The sequence below is a fragment of the Cariama cristata genome, unplaced genomic scaffold (genome assembly GCF_000690535.1).
Source record: "Cariama cristata isolate BGI_N322 unplaced genomic scaffold, ASM69053v1 scaffold18090, whole genome shotgun sequence".
Classification (NCBI taxonomy): Eukaryota; Metazoa; Chordata; class Aves; order Cariamiformes; family Cariamidae; genus Cariama; species Cariama cristata.
Window position 1 is genome coordinate 6,713 of NW_009593157.1, and position 25,695 is coordinate 32,407.

General features: G+C 36.1%; 1 protein-coding gene across 1 annotated transcript in view; it reads right to left on the reverse strand.

Annotated features, from left to right (window-relative positions):
- Positions 1-23,585, reverse strand: part of EFCAB7 (EF-hand calcium binding domain 7) — a 27,895-nt gene extending 4,310 nt beyond the window's left edge. The window contains exons 1-11 of the mRNA XM_009709324.1: positions 23,399-23,585; positions 19,198-19,409; positions 16,659-16,745; positions 15,585-15,780; positions 14,385-14,509; positions 8,248-8,389; positions 6,171-6,280; positions 5,014-5,171; positions 4,690-4,823; positions 2,849-2,997; positions 779-988 (exon numbers count right to left, since the gene is read on the reverse strand). Coding sequence (XP_009707626.1) covers positions 779-988; positions 2,849-2,997; positions 4,690-4,823; positions 5,014-5,171; positions 6,171-6,280; positions 8,248-8,389; positions 14,385-14,509; positions 15,585-15,780; positions 16,659-16,745; positions 19,198-19,409; positions 23,399-23,585 — 1,710 coding nt within the window. The remainder of the gene's footprint in view (positions 1-778; positions 989-2,848; positions 2,998-4,689; positions 4,824-5,013; positions 5,172-6,170; positions 6,281-8,247; positions 8,390-14,384; positions 14,510-15,584; positions 15,781-16,658; positions 16,746-19,197; positions 19,410-23,398) is intronic.
- Between the last annotated feature and the right edge of the window lie 2,110 nt (positions 23,586-25,695).

The window sequence follows — 25,695 nt, forward strand, 5'->3', positions numbered from 1 at the left end:
CGGCATTCAGTCCTAATATTAGTCTACCAGCCCACCCCCTTTTGCATGTTTGTCCATTTAAAAATATACTTCTTGCTGTGATCTTTTAAGATTTAAAGCATCTTAAGTTTAGCGTCTTTTTTTTTTTACTCCCAGTTCCTGATATAAATGAAACGGAGAATGAACAGCACGTTCATTACGATCTATGCAAAAAGGGTTAAAATCCCTGCTTTTCATCAACCACTTTTGCTTGGATTTACAATTCTTAGCTTGGATTAGTAATAAAGTAGACCTGTAAGACTAGCCAGTTAACAATTCATCCGTAATACACTTCTAACACACAATCAATGCATATCCTTTACTTTCTTATGCACACTGAAAATATTAAATAGTGTAAATGCTGTAGTCTTTGCTCTTTCTGTAATTGTATTTCCTGTTCTTAGTATTTGTTTTCTGGCATTATAAACATATTATGTCTCCAGTAATTTTTGAAATATTGAAAAATTGGAATGTGAATGCAAACAAATACTCAGATTCTATATGATACTTAAAACTGCTTGCCTCATAACAAGCTGTCCTTTCCAAGAACACTGATCCAGATTCTTTTAGAAGTCTGAGTCATATGTCAAACACAGCTTTGAATCAGGCACTTTTTTTTTTTATTTTAAATGAACCAGATGCAGAAACTTGGTATCAGAAATATCAGAAAATCTAATTCTCAAAAATGACACAAGGAGGGAAGAAGAACAATAATAATAGGCATTTACACAAAGTACCTTACAGAAGTCTCATGCCATACCTTATTTTCAATAACAGAAGTGATTCTCCTGCCCGTTTTGTAGGTATAGACAATTATGTTTTCACAGCCGTCCATTACTTTGGCCTCTCCTTTATTAACAACAGACTTGCAAATAGCCCTGTTGAGTTGTGAGCTCCCTGCCTCTAGATACATGGCTTTAATTTTGGGTTTGCATTTCTCTGCATAGATGTCAATGACAAAGGGGCATGCCTGCAATGGAGAAAATTAGTTTTATCATCACTTTATCTGTATTTTTTTCCCCTCAGATTTTCATCCACAGCTCCTAAGTATTTTCCTATATGCTCTGAAGTAGAATTACCCAAATATGAGTATGTCACTGAATACTGAATATTCAAAACCTGAGACCTGTGGCAAACTTTTAAACCAAATGAAAGCTCAGGACAAATGAATGTTTTCGTGACAGTCACAGTACACTCAATACGCAGTTTGGTGCATTCAGCTCCAACACAGCAAACCCTTCCTTGGATAGCAAAACATACAGGAATTAAGACGAAGTACGAATGTATTTCAGTGTCTGAAATAAACCTGTCTCCTTTATCTGTCACACTCTGCTTTTGTGCCACTTCATACAGATTTAAAATATCTCCAGCATTGCATTAAGCACTCACAGTATCTTGGCTAATACGAGTACATGCAACAACCAGGAGTTTGCATCTTCTTAAGACTCAGTAATACTGCCTTGGTTTCTTTCATAAGGCTATTGGAATCCACTAAGATTTCTCAGTTCTGTCTTTGTTAGGTTCAGTGCTCCTGAAATATCAATCTCTTAAATAATCTGAAATCAAGGAATTAAAGGGTTAAGTTAAAGACACAGGTTAAGTAGATACATATTTTTAGATGAATGACTACAGTATTCGGAGAGCTATGTTGTCCTTTGGAAAGCAAAGGCTATAGCCATAAACCACAGCTTGTATAAGGCACAAAATACCTTTTCAAAATTTCGAACTTGATAAAAACCTACCCAAAATCTTCTTTCTTAGAGGATAGCTCCCTCTTACGTCTCACATGCAGAAAGACAGTTTTGTAGTTGCTCTGCTAACCATACTTGCAGGAAAAGGAGAAAGTGCTACTCATTAAGAAATCATTCACCATGATCTCAGTATTTTCACTGAGAGACAACTAAAGCCTCTCTACGATACTGAGTATTTTTGGTTCTCTATATATTTGTTTCACACACATGTATTTTTATACGGTGACTAAACTGACTGGATTTATTTTAACAAAAGTTAAAGAAATAATATAATCAGACTATGATTAAAAAAATAATCAGCTTTTCTTTGGAATGAAAGTTAAATGATGAAATTAAAGAAAGCATTAAATACACAGATAATTTTTCATAATTGCTTTTCAATTCATTAAAGATATCCTCTTTCTTTAGTGAGAACTGGTAACACCAACCCTGAAACTGTTTCTGAAAAAATAAAAAAAACCCACAACTATAAGCACACAGAAACATCAGAGAAATAATCCCTGGTCCTGTAAAGTAAACAGTGTGCCACCAGAAGGCCTTTTATTAAAATTCTATGTTGAACACCTTCAGACACTGTTGTGAAAGGCAACAGTATCAGAAATAGCCATGTCTGAAAATTATGAATTCTGAATCATGTGGGAAAAAAGTTTTCTTCTTATCCGCTTCTGTTGTGGCTGGGGTCAGGAAAGTGACTTTTTTAAGCAGAGCAAGTCCTGCATTTTGTAGGTTTGCTGACAGGTCACGGTTTATCGTCACCGTCTTCTTATCACTTCCCACCAGCAAGGTGTGTGAATTCTTTCAATGGGTATAATTCAAGATTCCTTCCTCTACAACCCCGCAAAATACTGGCTTTCGCTAAAGCAAAAGGCAAATTTCCTCTTTCGACAATGTCAGTGTTATCCTAAGAAACAGGATACCATAATGACGGAAAGTCAAAGTGTAAACCCTGTATTAACAGTGTTTGGGCTGGATCACTGACCTACTGAAATCAATTTATGACAGACAGAAACAGTACTGCAGTTAAACATGGGCAGCAAGTTGTACGTGAAGCAGTTATTTTTGCTATATGGCTATCCTACCTCTGTCATTTCTAACGCTTTATTGTAGCCCAGAGACAATAAAGTGACCCAAAGGTCACTAGGATCCCCTTCACGGTCATTGGCTTCCATGAGATTCAAATCCATAAATCCTTGTCTTGTTAGTTCGTTCTTCTTCATATCAAAATTCTCTGTTTAAAAAGAAACATAAGGTAACACTGAAACATTTGTTCTCTCTGCAAATACCCTTTATCATTCCAAAGCCAAACTCCCACTTATGTTAACAAGGTTTAAAAATAGAGCCATCTTGCAGCCTCAGACTCCCCAGTATTATTTGGGAAAGAATGTTCTTGACTAGATATGTCCTCTTTGCAGAGCTTCCCTGTGGATTTTTGATAATGACTAGAAACAGCTGGCCCCTTGTATAACCCAAAAGAGGGCAAAATTTCAAAACACAAAGAGTTCCCATTGTTGTTTTTTTTCTTTTTGCTAGCAGTATTTGTTGTGGTTGAGACTTGCAGAATGGGGTATATTAAGAAAAGGAAATTAAAGTCTGCTGGGGCCAGCACCCTTAGTGTTTGAGGTCCTTGATATAGAAATGATTTACTTAGTTCCTAAAAAGCAATAAAATGCCAGTAATCCTAACACCCCTCTCTTGATAGAATATTATAGATCGACCACTGTAATGTCAGCAAACACATAATTGAAATGTCCTTGTGTCAGAGATTTTTAAAAATGGTTTTCTCATCTTCATAACAATGCTAAATCTTTACTATATATTATTAAAAAGGGATTACCAATTTAATAAATCTATCTAAGGGTACAGATGCTATAATAAATGGCTTGAACTTTGGTGTCAAGATTTATGATATTCGTCTGAACCCTTCAACTGATTAATGACCTGGTAAAACGTTCACCATATTCTCTTCTTTCTTCTCCTATACACTTCACACATACACCCCTCCTACTCATGTTGAGACAAGCACACAAAGGCATAACACTGACAAAGTCATAAAGTGTAGAAAAGCATGTAGAGGTATGAAACAGATGAGAAACTCATTTATAGAAAAGTATTTTTATATGAGCTTTCCATCATTTCGGAAAAAGTCCAAGATCTTAGAGTGTTCAAAAAACGTTTAGATGTGGTACTTCAAGACATGGTTTAGTAGACATGGTGGCATCAGGTATACGGTTGGACTTGATGATCTTTGAGGTCTCTTCCAACCATAATGAGTCTATGATTCTATGAAGTCTCAGAGTCTCACATCTGTCATATGGCACAATATGGACAAACTGACACACCATACATGAACCTTCAAAAGACAGTTTTTTTTAATGAAAAACTGCTTACATTTGAAGAAAATATATAGTTGCAATAGGCATTTTCTAAAGTCTAACTTTCTAAACAGTCAATATAAGCTCTAGATGTCATTTTTAAAGCATCATATACACACTAATTAAATGTCCCTCTCAATGCTTTGTGAGATATGAAAGCGGTGTCAATTTAATCTGCAGAAAAAAGATTGATTAAACGAATACCTGTTACAGCTTAATTCACCATACGATCCACGATGAGAAAACACGTAGTTTTTGGCAGCTATAAAATCTTTCACCTGTAAAACTTTGCAATTAGCAACGAGGAGAATTTTCTCAGCCAAAGGTCAGTGGCACACAAACCAGAATGAAGCAAAACAAAGGACAGAAGACTGGAAAAGGAAAAAAAAGAAAAACAAAAGGGAGAAGAGAACAATATCTACATGTCTTCTTGGTATAGGCTACAAAATGCTCAGTTCTTCTACATGATATACATAGTAGGATGCTACAAACAACAGCTTGCAGTAGATTGATAGCCCTAGTTGTATCAAGCACAGCAACAAACTTACCTTTACATACAGCCCATGCTTCCTCATCACATTTCTCACCACTAGTTCTCAGTTCAAAGAAATTGTATTCCTCCAAACTCAGAAGGCCGTTTCCATCCAAATCAATTGTTTCAAATATATCCAATAAAGTTGCTCTAAAACACAAAAAAGACAGAACTATTTCCAAATACTTCTGTTTCCTTTACTGTCTCATACTATTGTCGATAACTATTCAGTCTTTGAGAATATTCTGTACAAACAGTATTTTAGTAACATACAGCTTTTAAAAAGTTAGATGTTATTTGGAGCACACACTTTTGCATGCTATTTGGGAATATGACTCACCGGAACTCTTCGCTCAGAGCCAGTTCTCCATCTTCACCTCTGTACACCAGTTTTGCTTCTACTGTAACTTGCGTTTTTACCTTCTTCAACCTACAGCCTGTTGTGAATGGGAGCAGCCAGTAAACGCCTGATCCAAGCTCCCCTTTCCATCCAAACATCTACTCTTAAAGGAAGACAGACAAGTTTGTGAGTTACTTCTCAAATGATACCTTTATTACTAGTAATATTCATACAAAAGTAATTAATTACTTGAAATCACTGGTAATGCTAGGTTCTTTCCTTAAAGAAAACATGCCTACAGTGAGATGCCGTGTAATGCCATTTTAAAAACACAAAAACTAGTGAATCTCTTCATTATAATAAAAGTTAGAAAAATGTACAGGATCAGAGACAAGGGGAGAACAGTCATTACTAGAAGTGTCTAATAACACTTGTCCTATCATTTTCAGATTTGTAACACTTTAATTGTTGAACTTTGAAACAAAAGCAGCCAGAAGCAGGCTGACAAAACCCACTGAGTTTTTCATTTCCTCCCTGATTTATCAGCTTTGTTGAAACCAGCAACAAAAATTTCCTATTTAAAAAGTCACAAGTGACTTAAGGTTTAAGACGCAAGATGAGTTCCCTGTGGCTTGGAAGGTGAAAGTAATTTAATGCTGCCATTTCTCCTCCCTTATTTCTGCCATAGGATAAGAATATTCTATACACTATGAAGTTCAAAACCATATATATGGCAAGGAGAAAGAAAATTAAAGGAAACCTTAACAAATTTTACCTTTGAACTTTTATTTTTGAAGGTGCAGGAATACAAGTGAGTCTCTGCAGAGTATCTATACAGATAACTAGCAACTCAGCAATACTTGCCAACACACTGCATGATAACATGGTCCTCACAGGGATTTCATTAAACTTGTATACAAGAGGCTTGCAATTCAGCCCATCCAAAGGGCATAACTAAGACGGTATTACATCTTACCTTGCATAAGTTCTGCCAGTTTTGAAAGGGAACATGCACAGAACAAGTATTTCTTTTCTCCTCTAGTCTGATTAGGTACAGTTTGAATTCCTTCCAAACACACAGGAATTCACTCAGGCAGCATTAACACATACATTAAAGATACAATAATTAAAATAGGAATACAACAAAAATATCTAACCTCTTTGTTTTGCTGTTCAGTAAAGCTCACAAGCTGTAGATTTTCTTGAGTTTCATTTTCCTTCAGAATATACAAAGCTGTATCCACTGACAACCAATGACAAGATTTTCCTAAAAAGAAAAACATTTCCAACATAAATGCTTAATAATGGCAGAAAATTGTTTTTCTTTGAACCTCAAAGTAGATATTTCCATCATACTTATAAGATTGATCCCTGTTAAAGATGGAAAAATAAAATCATTACATGCTATCAGGATTTCCTTCCTATTTAGGCTGATCAGATAAATTGTTCCAAGTCTTGTGACTGTCTTACAGATGATGATTACTATTGACAGTTCTAATATTAAAACCTTTGATAGTTAAGGAAGCTATTTTCATTGTTTCTACCATTAGTACAACATTATTATTTGTTACTTTTCTTTATATGAAGGCTCCTAGATATTTGCAATTAAGGATGTTAGCAAACTTATATCATATTCTCTTCTGATGTTCTGTAAAACACTGTTAAACTCATCTTGACTGGAAACCCAGATTATGTGCTAAAGCTAGGGATACCAGAACATGTGAAACTCAGAAGTATAAGTTGCAATCGTTTTTAAGATTTAAATAACAAGATCCCCCTATATGGCATCACTTATGATTTCTTTGTCTGATCATGTATGATTTGTTTGTCTTGGGTTGGATTGAAACGGAGACCTGGTCTTACACATGTTGAATAGATGCCATTTGAATCGCTTTGATTTCTTGTAGCTGCTCAGTTCTTGAGGGCAATCAATGAGCTATTAAGTAGTCTTCAAGTTAGTCACACCACAGCAAAACAATGAATGCAGGGGCCTAGTCCTACAGTTAGGAGTCAAGAATACTAGAGAGTGGCTACACACCACACAACTTTGTTAAAAATTTGAAGATATTTGTGATTTCTCATAAAAAGGTAATTGCTCTGCTAATATGTGCCTTCCTCTTCACAACAAAACACAAAGATATTTCTATATACAGGACAATAATGTTGTGCAAAAGTAGATTTATATTTTTTTTTACACAGAAGACAAGTACGCTTTCGCTTACACAGAACGTTTGGACAACTCCGCATCAGAACTATTCTAAGGCACAGCTTAAGAGAGTGCCACATGAAAAAAGAAAAGTTATGGGCAGAACACCAAAACATTCAAATCTATTGGTATCGGACCCCATTTCCTCACCATTAGAAGTCTGTTGATCAGCTTCCCATTTCAACCAGGCAGTAAATGGAAAATGACTGCTTTCCGTCAATTATTTGCAGTGAAGTTTTTATTACCAACCTCAATCAGAATCAATTACCAATCTGTAGCAGAACAGCCAGTCCAGATGACTCTAAAACATCTTTGGGATCTAATGGCTCCTGTTTCACAGTTAAAGAGGAAATAATCTACTTGGGGAAAAAAATAAATCCAATGTAGCAACTATATAAAGCTCCTTGGTAAATCACTGGAGAGGACAAAGCCAATAGCATTTGCAAAAAAAAGGAGCACAAAGACTGACTAATCTCAGGTGGCTCTGATGCTCGGCGTCACTCTTTTAAGATGAAAAAATAGGCAAACTAAGCTATAAGTCCCTCACACAAGATTTGTAATCAAAACATCAAGATACCGTACTGCCGTAAGAAGTCATAACCTATTTTAAGTGTTTACAAAAGTATTTGAGAGAATACAATATTAACTAAGTTTTGTATTGTTGTTTCCCACAAAGTACATTAACACAAAGACAGATACTGCAGACAGTGCTACCACTTGAATTTTCTAAGACGACAGTTCACAAATCTATGGCCAAAAATAATCTAGGAGGTTGGCTGACTAAAGGGAGAAAGATAATGGACTTAGCTGATTTTCACTGCACAGGCAGTGAGCACAAAATGACTAAGCAGAAAATAAGGTGTGACAAGTTAAGTTATATTTTTAATAGGACTCTGTCAACAGAGAAAAGTATTGCTATATTGCAATATTGCCAAGTATGGCAAGTGAGAAAGGGAGAGAGGTATCAGCAGAAGAGAAAAATCTTTTTAACAGAGGAAAATTCTCCAAAGAAATATAAATACGCTTACCTTCTACCTGACGAACGCTGAAAGGCTTGATGGTAATACATACTGTAGACCTTTGAGGTAAGTGCAACTTGTACTTGTGACTAATGATTTCACCATCTTCTTCTAAGTAGAAGCATCCTTTGGATTGTGCACGTTGCCATTCCTGGAAACCAAGCAAATATTAGATGTTGCCTTGATCTTTGATCAAGATAAGAGTGCCTCCTCTTAAATATATTCATTTGATGATTTAATAAATCCTGCATAAAAGACACCACAGATACAGCACTGATCTACTTTTTTTTTTTTAATTAATTTTCTCATAGTCCTTTTGGTAGTCAGTTTTTGCAAAGCAGTTCGTAACATTGCTTCACTTGTGAAAATACTTGAAAAACATACAGACATCCCAATGCTCAAATAGTTGAAGAACTATGCCGTGAAGAATCAAACTGAACTCATGAAATTCTCTGAATTGTGTGATTTACCGCTGAAAGGCTGGAATTTTACTACGTTAGTTCCATCAGGTCAATCAAGCAAAGAACATAATTGATTAGCTAAACAATGAGGAGTTATTTCCTCAGACAAATCACCAACACAAGTACTGGTCAAATTGAGTAGTTCTTCTTGACTTCTGTCAAAGCTATTGGAAAGACATAAACTGAAAACTGCTGTATTTGTGAATAATATGGTTTCTAGAGAAGCCATGATTTTGCCAAGATGCTAAAACAGCTACATGCCTCAATGTTTAATTTTTTTTTTTAAACAGCAAGTCCCAATTTTCAATTTCAAATATAACTTGAATGATATTTCTCTAGCAAAATAAAAATAAAGTCCTTATAGAGACACTGTATGCCTTGAGGAATGGAAGACATTCTTGATTTGCCTCCCTGGTCTGGATTAAGTCCATGATTTCCAGTCACTTTCTAAGCAATGGAAGATAAAGTTTCCGAGCGGAGCCTAGCAGAAGGAATCTTTCAGTGTAACCTTAGCAGAAAGCTCTGTCCAGGTGGCTGTACCTATGCTTAGTGTTCAGCGTAACAGGTAAACTAACACAGATTTGAGAAGAGAGCTTGCAAAAAATGGAGGTGGTCTGCATACAAGCCCCAGCAAGGAGGCTGACTACTAACTCCATGTAAGGCCAAAGAGTCTTCATCAGAGTGTTACAGTTCATTTCTCCTCTTAAAGAATCAGAATTACAAAATCAGAATAAAGAATTTCAATGCATTCATGCTCAGTTGATGGTACTTTACAGTCAATGACCTAAAGGTGTCAGGCAAGAACTGGATTTTGCTAGTGTATGTACACCTAGGATCCCAAGTAACACACTTGGTAATATATGCAGCTCTGATTTTAAATTTAGATTTCACTGTTCAGAACTCTACGTTTCTTAAGAATATAGATTACTCAGGGACTCATGGGTTTAAGAGCCTTCAGCCCTGTGCCACAGTTTTGCCACTCATTTCTGCAGGAACAGGATCAACTCCTCTATACTAAACATTTCGCATTCGAACATTACCAAATTCATCTTCATTCTACTCCTTTGTGCTTTAAGAACTTTTTATAGATTAGTCAAAACAAAGAGACGTACTTTAAGCAAACTCGACACCTGTGTTGGCATAGAAAGACTGCAGAATCTAACACTATCTCTCACTTCCTCTTCTGCCTCTGAATTACTCTTACCAGTTTCACCCAAATAGCACAAACTCAGCTATGAAAAGAATCTTCACACTAAAGGAATAAAAATGTATCATTCTCAAAACATCAATGTGGATAAATACTGAGAATTCCAGATTTTACATACCTGGAAACTATCTTAATCTCAAATTACCTATTATTATGGTAAGACTACCCTGTCCTATCCAAGATGTTGATCTAAAAGCAACAATTACTTCAGCCTCAGTACCCCAATAGTTCTGGTAGCATAATGCATCATACCAACTTTAGATGTCAAATTCTGCTCATTCTATTTGCATACAAGAATATACAATATGGAGTACTTTTAAGTACAAACACTCCATACTTTGCAACTTACTTTTGCTGTTCTTTGGAGGTTTTGGATTTTTAAAGAAAATTAAGACTTTGCTGAGGAACTTCTAAGAGACTTTAAAAGTAAACACACTTCCTCAGAGCACAGGCTATCAGAAAGACAAAGATCAATTAAGCTATGTAAAAGAAAGTGGGACATCCAATCCCTGATGGAAAATAATACCCAAGTCCCTCCCCTCCAATAATCTTTTCCAGTTAAGATAACATGTTGGATCTGGGACCTTTGTGGAAACCTATCTTCTCTGCCATCACAGATGCAGAGAGAACAGCACGCTGTTAGAAGAGCAATGATCTCATCTCACCACCTACATCGACACTGCGAAATAAAAGACAGCAAGAAGCAAGATGAAGCGTTCTACACCCTATCAGCCATACTGCTTAGCTGTTAGCTCATTCCATGGCTCTCTTTCAGATGACTACGACTACCGAAAAAAACACAGTTCAAAGGATTTTTCACTTCAGGCACCGCTTTCAAAAAGGAATACAGATAAAGCTGCACTCGATTTGGTTTCCTGTGACCTACACAGTCAACATCATCCCATCGGGTTCTGTAACCTTGCACACTCCACGCCATGGCCTACCCCACAGCTGGTGACATGTATTCTTGGTTGGGATGCAGAGACACAAGATTATGAATGGCACTGGAAAATATAATTTCTTAAACCTACAACACTACCACATGGGTTTGAGGAAAAAACGCAAGCCAAGTACCATTTAAAGTGGACACAACCTGCTTGCGAGGGTGCTAGGCCTAAACCTTGTGGAGGTGCAGCTACCTATGCTACCCAATCCACAGAATCAGAGGTCAGTCCCTGGCCACCTTTTATGTAGCAGCATAGACCTAGTTAACAAGGCCACCTAAAAATTTTACACCGATCTTTATCCATGAAACTCGATTTCCAGCGACAGGATAAGCAAAAGGGGTTCAACCAGAAAGAGTAATTAGGAAAAAGTGAACAGAGACAAAACATTACTGGGACTTAATGGTGGGAGTTGAAGGTCGAGCAACAGATAGGGTTCTCTCAGTCAAACAAGTGGATAACGGGAGTTGGTATTAACATTAGAGTCAGCATAAGTCAGTGCTAGAATTGAATACACAATTTAGTCTGTTAAATCATTTCTAGTACTATTCCATTCTCAGTAAACTGTTTATTCCAATACTTGCATGAGTCCTAACTTCATCTAAAGTCCATATGCAGTAAATTGGGATTTTTCCTTAAAACTTGACATAGCTGAGATAACTGGTTGTTTGCTCATTCAGTCTCTAGCTTAATACCTTACAAAACTGTTTGAAAAACCGATGACACTTCAGAAAGATCAAAGTCAAGAGGTCTGCTAATGAAGCAATACAGCTGTTCTTTGAGACATAAAAGAGCATAATAAAAGTTTAAATAGCAGTTCAAATGTGCTATAACTATTCAAAAAGATACTGTGACAATTTTTGTGTACAAAAATTACTCTAACAGCCACGTTCTGTTCCTCCTTTCTTACTATGGCAGTGGTCTTCAAACCACCATCTCACAGGGAACCCATGGAGAGTAGCTTTATCCTGTTTGTTTACCTTCCATTCTTCTAGCTGTTATTTCAGATAAGAGACTACCTTTTTCTCAGTTTTGCATTCAGATAGACACTGTTACAACAGGGACATCAAACAATCCAAGTAAGCAGGCACAACGTGCAGGTTAAGATGTAAGCAACAGTAAGCAAAAGTTTGACAATGCTTTAGGAATCAAATACAAAGCTGTTATTCTTGCAGACAGCATAAGATGGTGCTATATTCTCTAAATTATCAATGTCAAATTACAAATAGGTATGTAAATTTGGGAAGCTAAAAGATGATTTTCTGTTTTGATTTTAGTATGTCACTTCAACGCATAACAAAAGTTGTCAAATAATAGCTAACATAGTGGGAAACGTTAATCAAAGAAATGTTAGGCACTACCTGCTGCTGCCCATGCTGGTTGCTGCCCAAATAATGCATTCCACTGCTATTACAATTTAAGTTGTTATTGAAATTTTCCATACATTCATGCATAATTCCAAATAAAAAGCAATGTTTCTGAGAGGAATTGTTCCTATGATTAAAGCAAAGGACTTCAGTTCAACACTTTGTCTTGCACAAACCTGTTCCATATGCACAGAAAAAGTCTTGCTAGTTCAATTGCATGAGGCTACTTCAGAGATATGAGTGAGAGCACGTAAACTGTTTCTTTCAGGAAAAAGACTTTTCTCGGGTATTTCTTTTGCTATCCACTGTGTGTACAGGTCTTTCACTAACTTCAGTAGAGCAGATACTCCGTGGCAGGGATCATTTAGTTACCCAATGCAGAGAGAAGATTTTAGAACATGATATACCTCTTGCTTTTTTTTGTTACTGTCTTTCAATCTTGACTAAAACTGACACAAAGACACTTTGCAGAAATTTAAGATCTCCTTTATCTATCTTTTAATGAATTGTGATTCAGCTACAGCTGAAGCCCAACAGGTCAGTATGTTGTTTATGCACATCTATAGCACTACTGTAACTGTCCATTTTTTTCTCCCCCAAATTATTTAACATGTCACAAAACTCCACTGACAAAAAGAACACACATGGAAGAATGTACTATGAACACATTCCGTGTTTTCTAAGGGTCTTTAAATTTAGACATTCAGCATGTTTTGACTACCACTGTTTTCTTCTGTCAGAAAAGTAAAGTTGGCATTGGTCCAACTTCATGATGGCAATATTTTCTTACTGTCCCAAAAAGACAGGTGAACTGCAGAAAAAAAAAGAAAAAATTCTGAATATAAAACAAATAAGAAGAATTTTTGGGTGCTAGATTCTGATCCATACCACAAATGAATCACAGTGCATTTATTCATTGATTTTAACAGTGGGCATCATGCCCTTAATAGTTACAGTTAAAAACAATTAGTAGTTCTATTTACACCTTTTCATATTTATTGATTGATTTCAGGTTTTGTATGATGCTAATCAATAGTAACGGATACCTGCAGCTGCTTTTTTTCAGTCAGTTCTTATTAGCTTTTACAAAGAAAGAGGAATCCAATATTGGGAAACTGTGCAATGGTTTTATATACTACCTATCATGTTTGAACAAGGTGAAATTGCAGGTTAAATTGCATGGAGGTCCAGATACCTAAACAGACTGCAAAAAATTCCTTTGAGATTATGTTTTTAAATTTTAATATAGAACAAATGTCACTGTATAGCAATGGTGAAGATATAAAGGACTTCAGAGTTCAATAACAAATACAGAGTTGTTATTTGAAACAAAAATGTAACTCATGAGAACAATCAGTTCAGTTTTCTAGCAGAAGTTATACCATGTGGTCATAACCATTTTTTCCCTTTTATACAGGAGTCTCAAGGTGCACATTTTTAATGTATCCTAGCAGTTTCCAGTTAATGTTTTATATTTCTACAGCTATTATTTTCTGTTGAAAGAAAACTAGTAAAGGTTCAGTCAAGAAAGGGAAAACAAAGGAAAAAGATCAATATTAACACTCTACAAATATTGACTTAGCAAAGTGACTTTGTTGTCTTTCTCCCACAGGAATTTATATTGAATGAGTGATTTATTTAAAAGAAAATACTGATAGAACATATTAGTCTAACTAAAAATCAATATTTTCAGGCTACAGCATACATTTATGAAGTAATGCCCAACAAACTGAATATGCTCACAGATGTGTTATTTATTTCCAATTACCTTTCATATAAAGGTTTATGATACACAATCTTTCAGACTACTTAAGCACTTAAAGTTCTCACCAACCTAATAAATTATTAAATTTTAAATTTCTCAAAAAGTCATTAAATGTTTTATCCTACAGTGGTTTCATTTATAAAAAACACACTGTGTTCTATTAAACCTTCACACCTGAAAAATTATTTTCAATAACTAGATGTCAGCAAAACCAACAGTATATAAAAATGTTAATAATAATATGTATCAAGAAACCTCTCAGTGGTTTATAGCTGCCTTTGAAAAACTATTAATAAAACACAAGCTAAAAATCAGAGAAAAACGGTTTCTTATTTAAAATGCAATAACACATGTGCCTAGAGGAAAACAGCATAATTTCAACAGGACTAGCTTACATGATACCTTCATTGTGTGTGGCTCAATTAGCTTTGTGTTTCTGTTGCTACTGGCACCCATGGTGATAGTGGTAGAAATGGACGCTTTGCAACTCTGAGCTGATGAGGGTCTTGAAGGAGTTCTGCTATCACCTACAAACATAGACATTTAGTTACAATCACATTATTTCAACCCACTGCTAGTGCTATTTATCATAAAGCCTTACATTTATAGGCACACAGAGAAAAACTGGATGACAAGAACTTCAATTGGATAAGTTGACTTCCCTTATAATTATATAACATTTAATAATTCATTAGTCAAACATCTTTACTTCCCTGACTGTACATCCCAGGTGAATGGGCATATGAATGGCAGAACCTTGGAATGAAATCTGCCTGAAGGACAAGAAATTGTTACAACTTGATTCCATTTGCCTTGGCACCAAGGTAGATCTGTCCTAAGTGGATAGGTTTAACCTACTTCTAATTTAAAGTTGTTTCTTTTCAGGACAATTTAGTTTCCCTGCCAGATAGCACAGCTACACAATACAATTACTTCCAAGCCTTTACTTTCTGGTTCCTTACGCTGGGGCAACTCTGCTAGTACAATTGTTGATTTAGCTACATAAATTCAGTCTTCATCACTGTTTTGTCATCTTTGCACCTCTTCAGTATTGCCTGGAATTGAAGCAACTTAAACAGCGCATGCTACATTCAAATATTTAATACATGGTACCTTTGCAGTCTGTTAGCCTGTGGTCTTCTTCCAGTTTGGGAAAGTTTTTAAGTATCTTTGTAACTTCTGGAAGAACATTAAACTCTCATATTGATTGTGCTTGAAAAGTAGCCTCGATAATTGAAACAGACTGCTTATTGATAAACGTTTAAGGTTTCATCTCTGATCTGGGAAGGAAATACGTAACTTGCTATGTCGCAACACCTGAGCATTCATTTCCTCTCTTCCCTCTGGACTGGGTCACATGAGAGTCAATGAAATTTACCCTTCAGAATTTGAGAGCTTCAGATCATAGATGCAGCCAAAGTCCATTTGAACGCAGGGGTCAGATATTCTACTGAGACATTTGTGCAATTGCCACAGTAGAAATTTATATTAGTCAATAACATCCTCACTAATCTGAGAAAAATTAAATAAATACTCAACTGCTCATTGACCCAGAGCATGAAATCCAACAGAATAAAAACTCCCAATATGAAATATAAATACCTTTTGTTGGTGCTAGTTCACGATCAGTTTTCCTTGAGATTCTTGGTGATGGTTTGGACACTGGCAATGTGATCCCTTCAGAGGAAGTTTCAGCTTGACTTCCAAACTGCTGTTGCCTCAATCGACTATTAACTTCCAGTTTCTCTCGTGCAGTCTTGCAGCACTGCTCACTGGTTGTCATGTATAAGTCACAAAACTGTAGATAAAGAAAAGTAATCTGGTAAGTAAAACGTTCTTTCTCACAGTTTTAAGGATTAAAATGTAACATTAGTAAGGAAAGGACAGTTCAACAGATGTAATGCATTTTGTCTTAAAGCACATTAGTTTTAATTTTCATTTTCATGAATCACAGCAACCACTCAAGTGATACAGTAAAATGGAGCTATGATTCAACAGAGGTCCAATATTGAATGAAAATTAAGTGCGACTTTCAACCCAAGAGGTGATTTATATTTCTTTCTAGCTATTTGAAAACAGTTGTGGTTTTTTTTTAATATATGATTTTTAATAGGGGGCTGTTTTTCTCCTATGAAACTATATTTATGTACAAATCTTTGTGGACTGTTTATTCAGTTCAAAACTTAGTCATTGCTTAGAGATGATGTCAAAAAGCTGGTAAGATGTTGCATCTTGAAAATTAGATGTTCAACATATACAATAATGTCCCCAACACAAGAAATTATTAAATCTCACAGACACAGTAACTCTTACTGATAAGCTAAGTTTGCTGTCAATTGTCGTCTTTATCCTGCCATTCCTTTAACTCTTATCTTCACACGTGCTGTTAGGCTTCGTGCTTACTGTTAGGCCCTGCCTAATACATTAAGTTCACCTGTGGCAAGTGACCTTATCAAGGATAATAGCCAGGGCAGTATGTTATGAGACAAAGTGTGGGAAATGGAAATATATACCAGCCCATGTTCCAGTATGTAGGCAGTTGGCAGGGGGGCTGGGGTAAGGTCATGAATAGACCAACACATGGAGGTGGTATGTATTGTGTTTGATAATGCTAATACTGTCGATAACATCAAGCCAATAACACAAGAACAAATAATATCATTCTGTTTGCCATACCTTGTTGTAGTCAAGTTTGCCATCGCAGTTAAAATCAGCTTGTTTAGTAATGGTATTCACTTCATCCCAAGTCATTTTTTCACCTCTCTGCAATAAAAAAAAACAACTCAGTATGGGTTCCTAATCAAGAATGGTGTTCACCTATAGCACACATTTAATAAAAACACAAAGAGAGATACTTTTAATATCCTTTCAGGGAATCTTACCTTGCAATAGATTTAAATGGATTCCGATTTGAATCGTCAAAATAGAGGTCAACATCATAAAAAAAAAATACATCCCTACAATGCTACTAAATACTGAACAGATGAATTGCATCAGTTTATGCAATTTTGTGGTGTCTTTCAGAAATTTACCATGAATAACACTTACATCAGTTTCAGAAAATATTCCATAAACTGGGGAATACCAGCTCTCAGTCTTTCTTTCTTATATATTGTAGCATGCTAACAACCAAGAGCTAACTTGATAATGGTTAGTTTCATTTATTTACTTGAGCTATCCTATTATACCAGTTAACATCTGCAATTTAGTTGACGAGAAGGGTTATTCCAGGCATGAATTTGCCTTACAACTGTCTCTACTTGGAATCGTTAGCGTGAAGCCAAAGCAATTTCTCTCCTTTTGGAACCAAGTCTGAATTGCATGTCAGAGCACCATCTCAAGTGCCCCACTTGCAATGTGGGCACCAGGTACATCTCTCAGGAAGAAAACATGTCTTCCACAAGGTCCTCTACCAACTTCCTCTATACAGATTCACAGGGCTGTTAGTAACGACAGAGCAATATACGATTGCTGTACAAAAATCTGTTTCGCCTCACTTTAGACTATGCATCTATAGCTGAAAACTTGGGACTGAAAACTAATGCAAACTTCATTGTTGGTAAACACGTGATGTGGACATATGGTCCCGGAGCCATAGTGGATTGCAACAAATCAAATCCTGATTCTCCCCTCTTTGAACAGCACCAGTTGCTACTGCAAGCACATTTGACAAGTTCTTCAGTCTGGGTCTCTATAAAGCAATGCCCTGACTTTATGTAACAATACAGAGTTTATAACTCTTTGTGGCATAACTACAGTAGCACTTAACATTGGTTACTTATATCTTTCATTATATAAAGAATATTTCCTTACCATTGTGACTATATCTTTGTGTTCATGCAGAATGAGGATTAGAGGTTCTGCCACAATGTTTGAAGTAAACAAATAATTTTGTTTTATTGGGTCAACCACAATAAATATAGTATGCAAATTGTTTGTTCCTTTTGTCCCAGTTTGCTCTCCTCTATGTTTCCTTAAAACTGTTTTATTCTCACTTTTGAGCACTGTACTAGAATTCTACGAATAGTCCATTTTTAATTGTTACTACTCCCTAGTGTTTGTGCTGTGGAAGACAATTGGCTTTTAGGATGAAGGGGTTGGTTTTCGCTATACAGAGCAAAAAAACTGACAGAACAGAGAAATAAAATCATTGCAATCATCTGTGATGTAGATCTATGTAGTTTAAAGTCAGAGCATCAGCTCTACACCAACTTGGAAGACTGTTCTGATTCAGGGGTTGTTTGCTTGCTTTGCAGATCCTCAGAGGACCTGGATTTTAATCTTGTCAACACTTGTCATTCTAACATACTCTTGCTAATGTTTTCTTTAAAGTTCCATCTCTTACAATCTCATATCATCATAAAAGTCTCAGCAGCTCCTTTAAAAAAATTCTTTTCTATCCTTTCAGATTATACAATGAAACCCAAAAATATGGTGGCAGTTCAGCAGCTAAGTAAGAAGTTCCAGCTATTTTTTAATGTCATTATTTTAAGCTGTATTAATGACATGTGCAGGTAAGCCTTATGATGTTCGCATGCTTTGGGTTGATAATGCATAATCTCTAAACAAAGTATTGACTTACCCTAGCACAGTTTACTTTAAGACCCCGATGAACTAAGTTCCAGTGAAGTCACTGGCGCGACAGAACATCATAGCTGTGATAAAACTAAAGCACTGACCTTAATATTTTATGTGCAACATAAAAAAATTATAACTTTGTATCTGAACATACATAGACTACAACTTGTGAGGGAAGAACAGCAAAGGTCTGTCATTAATTCTCTTGGTAAAAGTTCATAACCCCAAAGGGCTGCAGAGGGCCTCTGTAGAGAAGAGAGGGATTTGCACTAATGGGACCAAGGGAGAGACATGTGCTTCCCTTTCTGTTTCTCCACTGCAGTATAGACAGAGTTTCAACAAAGCATTCTGTGAAAGTATGAAAAATAATTTTTTTTGCCAGCATCCACCTTCAAGGCGCAATTGCTGAAAGGGACAGATAAACTACAAGACTGTAAGGGGAAAAAAAATGGAAGAAAGATCAGACAGACAACCACAGAAAATTAGACATAAAATTAAAAAAAAACAACACTCCATTAATCAATTATTCTTTTGATCAGGAATATGTGTTTACACATTCAGAATAGTTTTACTGTCTAATTTCCAAAATCTCTACTAATGGTTAAAAATAGATAAATAAGTTTCTACGGATACTTACCGTTGTAAGAATTTTATAAAGTTCATCATGTAAAATATATCCAGTATTATCTGTGTCTATTTTTCTAAATGCCTCAAGCAGTTCAGTTTTTGTAGCTGGTTTTTCTTTTTTTAAAATATTACAAAAATCGTCAAAATTCAGTGTAGCCATTTGTGAAGTCCAATATTTATCAACTGTCTTCTGAGATGGATTTCTTCCAGCCTGTTGAAGTACTGAACAATAAAACACAATATTAACTATATATTCCAGCTGTCAGTAAAGGAGTTCTCCAAACATCCTTTAATCACTTTCCATGTTCAGATGACTTTTTTTTTTTTTTTTAAGCCCAATCAATCCAAGGGAAAAGTGGGTCTGAAGGACAGTTTTGCTTATAGCCTCAAACCTGTGCTGTACTGATACAGACTGACTGCGACCTTCCCTGGCCTTGAATCCTGTGATTTGTACCAGAGAGGTCCAAGCAGCCCGAGAGGCAGATGAGCTCACTCGTGTATTCTTTTGAAAGGAGTCATCAAACAGGCAGTGCCTGGCACCCTAGATCATCCCTCACAAACTATGATCTGGCACAGAGATGACGTATGCCACACTGCTGAGAATCACACCCACTTTCCTCTACAGAAAAAGGAAGAAACCAAAGAGCAGTCTGTGACTTTTTATAACAGAACAATATCACAGGAATTATTTTGCTTAAAGGCTCTCATCTGCAGCTCCCACTTACTCATGTGTGCTGTTCTACTGAGCTCAATGGGATGTCTTCCTTAATGGCTTCAAACCATTAATTAAGCAAAACGTCCATGAATTCAAAGACAGCCTCCTCAAGTGACAAGTGTAAAAATCAACCCAGTGCCTATATCCCCTGCCTTAATAGCAAGAACCTATTATTTGTAAGCTTGCACATTATTAGACCTTGTTTCTACTGAGATCCACATAAGTCTTTTCACTTTCTTTGCCACGACCTGAGATCCAGTGTAGAATTTACCTTAAACGATATTTTATGTCACATCTATAATTTAAACTTATCAATTCAAATTACACAACCTGAATTTCAAATGCAAAAGAGAAATTATACCAACAGACATACGTTGTTAAGGCCAACAGCCAATACATACATGCAACCAGTCCCACTGCTCCCACACCTAGCATTCTTCAAAATGAATTTGCTGGATCTAGTTAGTCTTGTAAAAGCCTTTACTGAAAACATCCTCTCATCAGTCTCCAGTGCGACAAAGGTATTACGTTAAATTGAAATTAAATTAAAATGCACTGTCTATCTGAAACTGGAGGGATGTTTTTATATCTTCCCATATAATCAAGTTTGTTAGGGAAACACAAGATATCCTTCATCTCTACCTAGGCTGGCAGTTTGATTTTTAGCCAGCTGACCAACAACCAAGTCTATATCGGCTGAGAGCAGTTCAGTAGCATCTGTGAAATGAGGTGGTGGCACCATTACAATTCTCAGTAGACAACTGTGTCACCATAAAAACAAACAAACAAAACCAGACACCTTTGCTGCTAATCTCCGATTGAATGCCAAGGACTAAATAAAGATTTCTGTCCTGTCACCTCTACAAGCAGAGTCAGGAGAAGCTTACATCTTTATCCGTGCAATGCCTGGGCACATAACAATTGTTCAAGGATTTCAATGTCAAGGTCAGCCAAGAAAGGGCAGTTACTCTGTGCGTTTGTTTACATGGATAGCCAAGTTCCCTGGAATGTCAATATAGCACAGTATGCACTTACATCTAACACAGTATCCTTCAAATACACAACAATTCTGTATTTTTATATCTCCAGGGAGATCAGTACTTGCCAAACCGTACATGCCTCCCAAGTTTGTATTTTGAAAGTTCCATTAGACTGCACCTTTTACTTATACTTTTTTACAGACTGATTCTGCTAAATACCTTAAGTAATATTATACCACGGGAAACAAAGCTACTATCTGTGAATAAGTAAAACCGGTATAAATAAAATCTGGCAGGGCTAATCTCTAAGTGAATATTTTACAGTTTAGAATATTAGCCAAACATCATGTAGCAAGAGATGCTTAAACACTGGCACCACTCATTTGATAAATGCCAGAATTTACTTAAGATGCAATATAAGTCTATAATAATTCTGAACGCTTAAAAATTTTAAAAGTAGTTCTTAAATATCTGTGAAAAGACTGGGAAGCCTGAGCAACTAATTGACCTTTCTGAATTGACCTTGAAACCAAAATGCCCAAACACTTGCTATGTAGCGATGTGGCATATGGATAGAGATGAAAGCCAAAGTGTATATAAAAGAGATGACATTTGTTCACACCACTCCTAAAAAAAAAAAAAAAGCTGAGTACACTCAGCTTTTATAGTGGTGGTTTCCATATGGAGATCTCACATATTTTAGGCACAGGCAATGCAGCCATTAATGAGAAACAGTTCCTCACATATGCAAACAAAAAAACACCACGGTCACTAGAATTCTAACTAAATTATTTGATAGCTTAGCATGTTTTTGCCTTTAGCCACTGCTTAATTACAAACAACTGCAATGCTGTAATACACATATCTTTTACTGGCATCATAATCTACAAGGAGGACTTGAGAAAGTAATCTGTACTACCACCAATCCCAAGTGCATTCTGAGCTGTACCCCAAAACCCACAAAATAAAAATTGTTAAGTTTTTAATGATATATTTTGGTTCTCTTTATTTAACTGAAGGTTTATGTTCTCATGCTTGCTTTGTCAACTACGTGAGCTGGAAACATTTTTTTTTTTCCCAATAAAGTAAGCTATAATTTTCACATCACGGGACTCCAGGCAGAAAATAGGACTGAAAGACACTTCCATGAGTTTCCTAACACAATCCCATGCTATTACATACAACCACGAATAAACCTTTTTCATGAAAGGACAAAAATACTCCAAGAAAGAAAAAAACCCAAAGACATAGTACACAATCCTACATCTCCAAGAGACAGCAAAGTTGGTATTATATTTGCTTAAGAAATTTTAGCTGGGATAGTGAAACCTGTTCCGTAACTGAAACAAGTTATTATTCAGTCTTATCTTACTCCTTCCTTATCTTACTCCATCACTAAGATACATTATAAAGAAATACATTTCCAACACACAACCCTAATTACCATTTTTCAGGTCAACTTTTGTAACTTTCCTAATAATTCCATGCAAGGGACTTTGAAATTCCATAGGTTTTCAAAACAAATGTTAAGCTCCACAGCTTTCAGTATCTACTAACACCTTTATTTAGTACAGCTGAAGCATTCAGAGGTATTTTTTTCCTGTTGTACTGCTGACAGCAATACCACTTATACACAAATAAAATACAGATGAAAACTTTTGATTTTAGTCTATGGGAACATTGTATTTCAGTAGGAGTCTAAATAAAATAAGAGTAAGAATTCTTATGAAACACCTATCTCTGAAACAGTCCATTTGATCACATAAAGTTGGTAGAGGAAAGGTGGTATTTTCACAGATTACTCGAAGTGGCTTAGAACTGATCTGTGAGATTACCTTTAGGGGTAAATTACCAGATCCATACCTCCACGAACAACCTCTCCTAAGAGTCCGCAAACCTCTGTGCCAGTTAATGCCAGTTATCATGGCAATTTTCTGTGCCAGGCCAATTGCCCGCTATAAACTGAACTGAGACTGACTCAATCATTTGTCAGGGATAGGGAAAAATTTATTGCGGAAATGTCACAATCAAAAAGCAATACCTAGGCCCACCTCAAGTAAGCAACAATGCTACCATCAAATTTGGTGGTGTTAAGCAACTCGTCAGGTCCCCTGTAAGGTGTCAGCTAGTATTGACTTTTGCCCATTGATACTAGTGATTTACAGATGAAAAGCTCTGTACACTATTCCCACTTCCACAAGTCATCCTACACCTAGCAACAAAGATTAAGGATTTGAGGAAAATAAAAAACTTTGAGGAACAGTAGTTTCTATAAACTTTGAAAAAATCACTATGTGACATATTTTGTAACAGGTGAATGATGAAAATGTCTTCAAAGATACAGCCACCAACACTTGCAATCTGAACCCTACCTAAAATGACTGTAAATTCCTTAAAACATTCACTGAGTTTAGGCATTGGGATACTCTCACTATTGAATTGCTGACCGCTGTTTGTAAACTACCCACGACAATCATCACACCCAAACGTATGGGAAAAAAATATCTAATTGTTACCTAAACTGAGTTGTTCTTTTGATTTAATATTTTCTAAACTGCTTTTAAAAACAGTTAGATAAGCTGCTCGGCAGTTCATGTAAAAGATTGCTTCTTCTGCGTGCTGGGACTTCTTTGCTTGGGAACTTTCTGAGCGTGTGACTTTCTGAGCGGAGAGGGATGTGTTATTCTCAGGACTGCTGGCCATTCTGTGAAGAATACAGTTACAGTTAGAATTTGTTACTGTCTTGCCTGTTTAATAATGCCTCTGCTTTGTCCTCTGAAACACAGACTAGCACAAATTATCCTAACATCTAGGTCATATGTTTTCCATTCTCTAAATCTGGGATGTGAATACTTACCTATGCTTATAGGTAAGCACCATGAGATGCACAAACAAATATAGCTTGAGCTCTACTTATTATTCACAATGTATTCTTTATTGGCAGTAAAAAGTTTCATTTGATTGTATTTTATTTTCATTTCAGACATTTGATAGCACAATGATTATATGGTCATGTTATTTGAAAGCATAAAACCAAATTTTACAGTTATCTGTGATAAAAACCGTTGCTATCCATGTTTAGAAATAAACCACTAGGACTTGTCCTTACTATGCACTTCTGCCAGAATTTTTCCTCTTGCCATATTAGCTAAATTCTCCTAACAACAGAAACAATGGGTGAATTTGTACAGAAGCGCACTTGTTGGCTCTGATGACTTTACTACCACTGTCTACGCCTAGCACAATTTGTCACAACAGTAAATTAATGAACATACCATACCTACCACTGTTTTTCTCCCAGTAGCACTCTCATCATTGCTGCAGCTCACCAGCAGTAGCAAAGGTGAGCATTTTTAGGGAAAAAAAAATGCCAATTTAAACATGGTCACAGGTGTGAGAGGCACAGAACTATTTAAAAAACTTTTTCACCAAACTATAATAACAAAGTAAATATAATCAAGAATGGATGCAGCATTTATCTCATTGGAGAGAGCTTTGTAGCTGCATGATCACAACTGACTCGTGTCATGTCAGATTCTCTATTATTTTTCTTGGTGTTAACAGTAGAGTAAAAGCCCCCTTTGTCCTCCAGTGAAACCTACATGTGAGCATGTTTATATAGAACTGCATGTTTGTCAGGATTTCTTCCCTCACTCAAAAGCTGACTTTCATATTTCCAAGACTGATTTAGCTAGAAAACTGGGTAGCTTTACACAGCTTCAGTAGAGACATTGTGTAATGTCATAAACACCACATAACATTCAATGTTAAAAAAGTGATATAATAATTATTTAAATTGATCACATGCTTTTTTCTGGTGCCAACCCATACCAGAATGAGCTTTTTTTTTTTCTGTTTTTACAGTTATAAATCAATAAAACATATGGCTAATAGTAAAAGTGGTCAAAATTGTAACCCTTAATCCTTCAAGCATGTGAAATTAGCACACAAATCTACTTTTAAGAGGTATCTAAGTATAACTAGTAGAAATAAATAAATCTGAAGCTAAGAACATGCATAAAACTTTGCACAACTTGGGCCTTTTAAGTACAAGAACATGACCCATATAACTGTAAGTGAATGGAAAAAATACAAAATGCATTTTTTCTAAATTATTAAAACAATTCAAAGCAATAACTAATACTGTTTGCTCACCAATGGCCAGTAAACTTTAACAGAAGCTTTCTGCTTTTACCAAGGGTGATTAAGGTTTTTAGAAGGCCATCACAGAGGGACACTAAATCGTGTTGTACCGTTGGTCTAACAGCCTCTCATATTATTCTACCCAATGTTGACTTCAGAAAATATATTCCCATATAATAAATTGAATATCTCAAGTTCAACAACAAGACAACGACATCATAGGGTCCCCTTCAGGACTCATTGGATTTTTACTCAGGAGGCCTAAATCACTCGCACCTTGTTGAGTTATATAGGCCTTTTACACTTGGGAAAGAAAGACAATAATCGCTTATCATGGATGAAGTACCCTATTTATAATACACAGACTGCCTGCCTGACACTTTAATATTACACTGGCATTAGAAGGACCCCATAGGGACACTGTGATACAGTCTGGTTGCTGCAAACGGGTGTCACTATAATTAAGCACCAGTGTTACACACACAAAATGGAAGCGGGCTAAAGTCAAGGAGGAAAAGAAGAATAAATGTTAATTTTCCAATAACTATTTTATAAAACGTGAACTCTCGTTTATACTCCTTAGACTTCCCATTCCAAGATATTTCTTATGTGGGTCACAGTTCCGCCAAGAAGTGCTGCTGGTACATTCTCAGAAATCCAGCGAGCGATA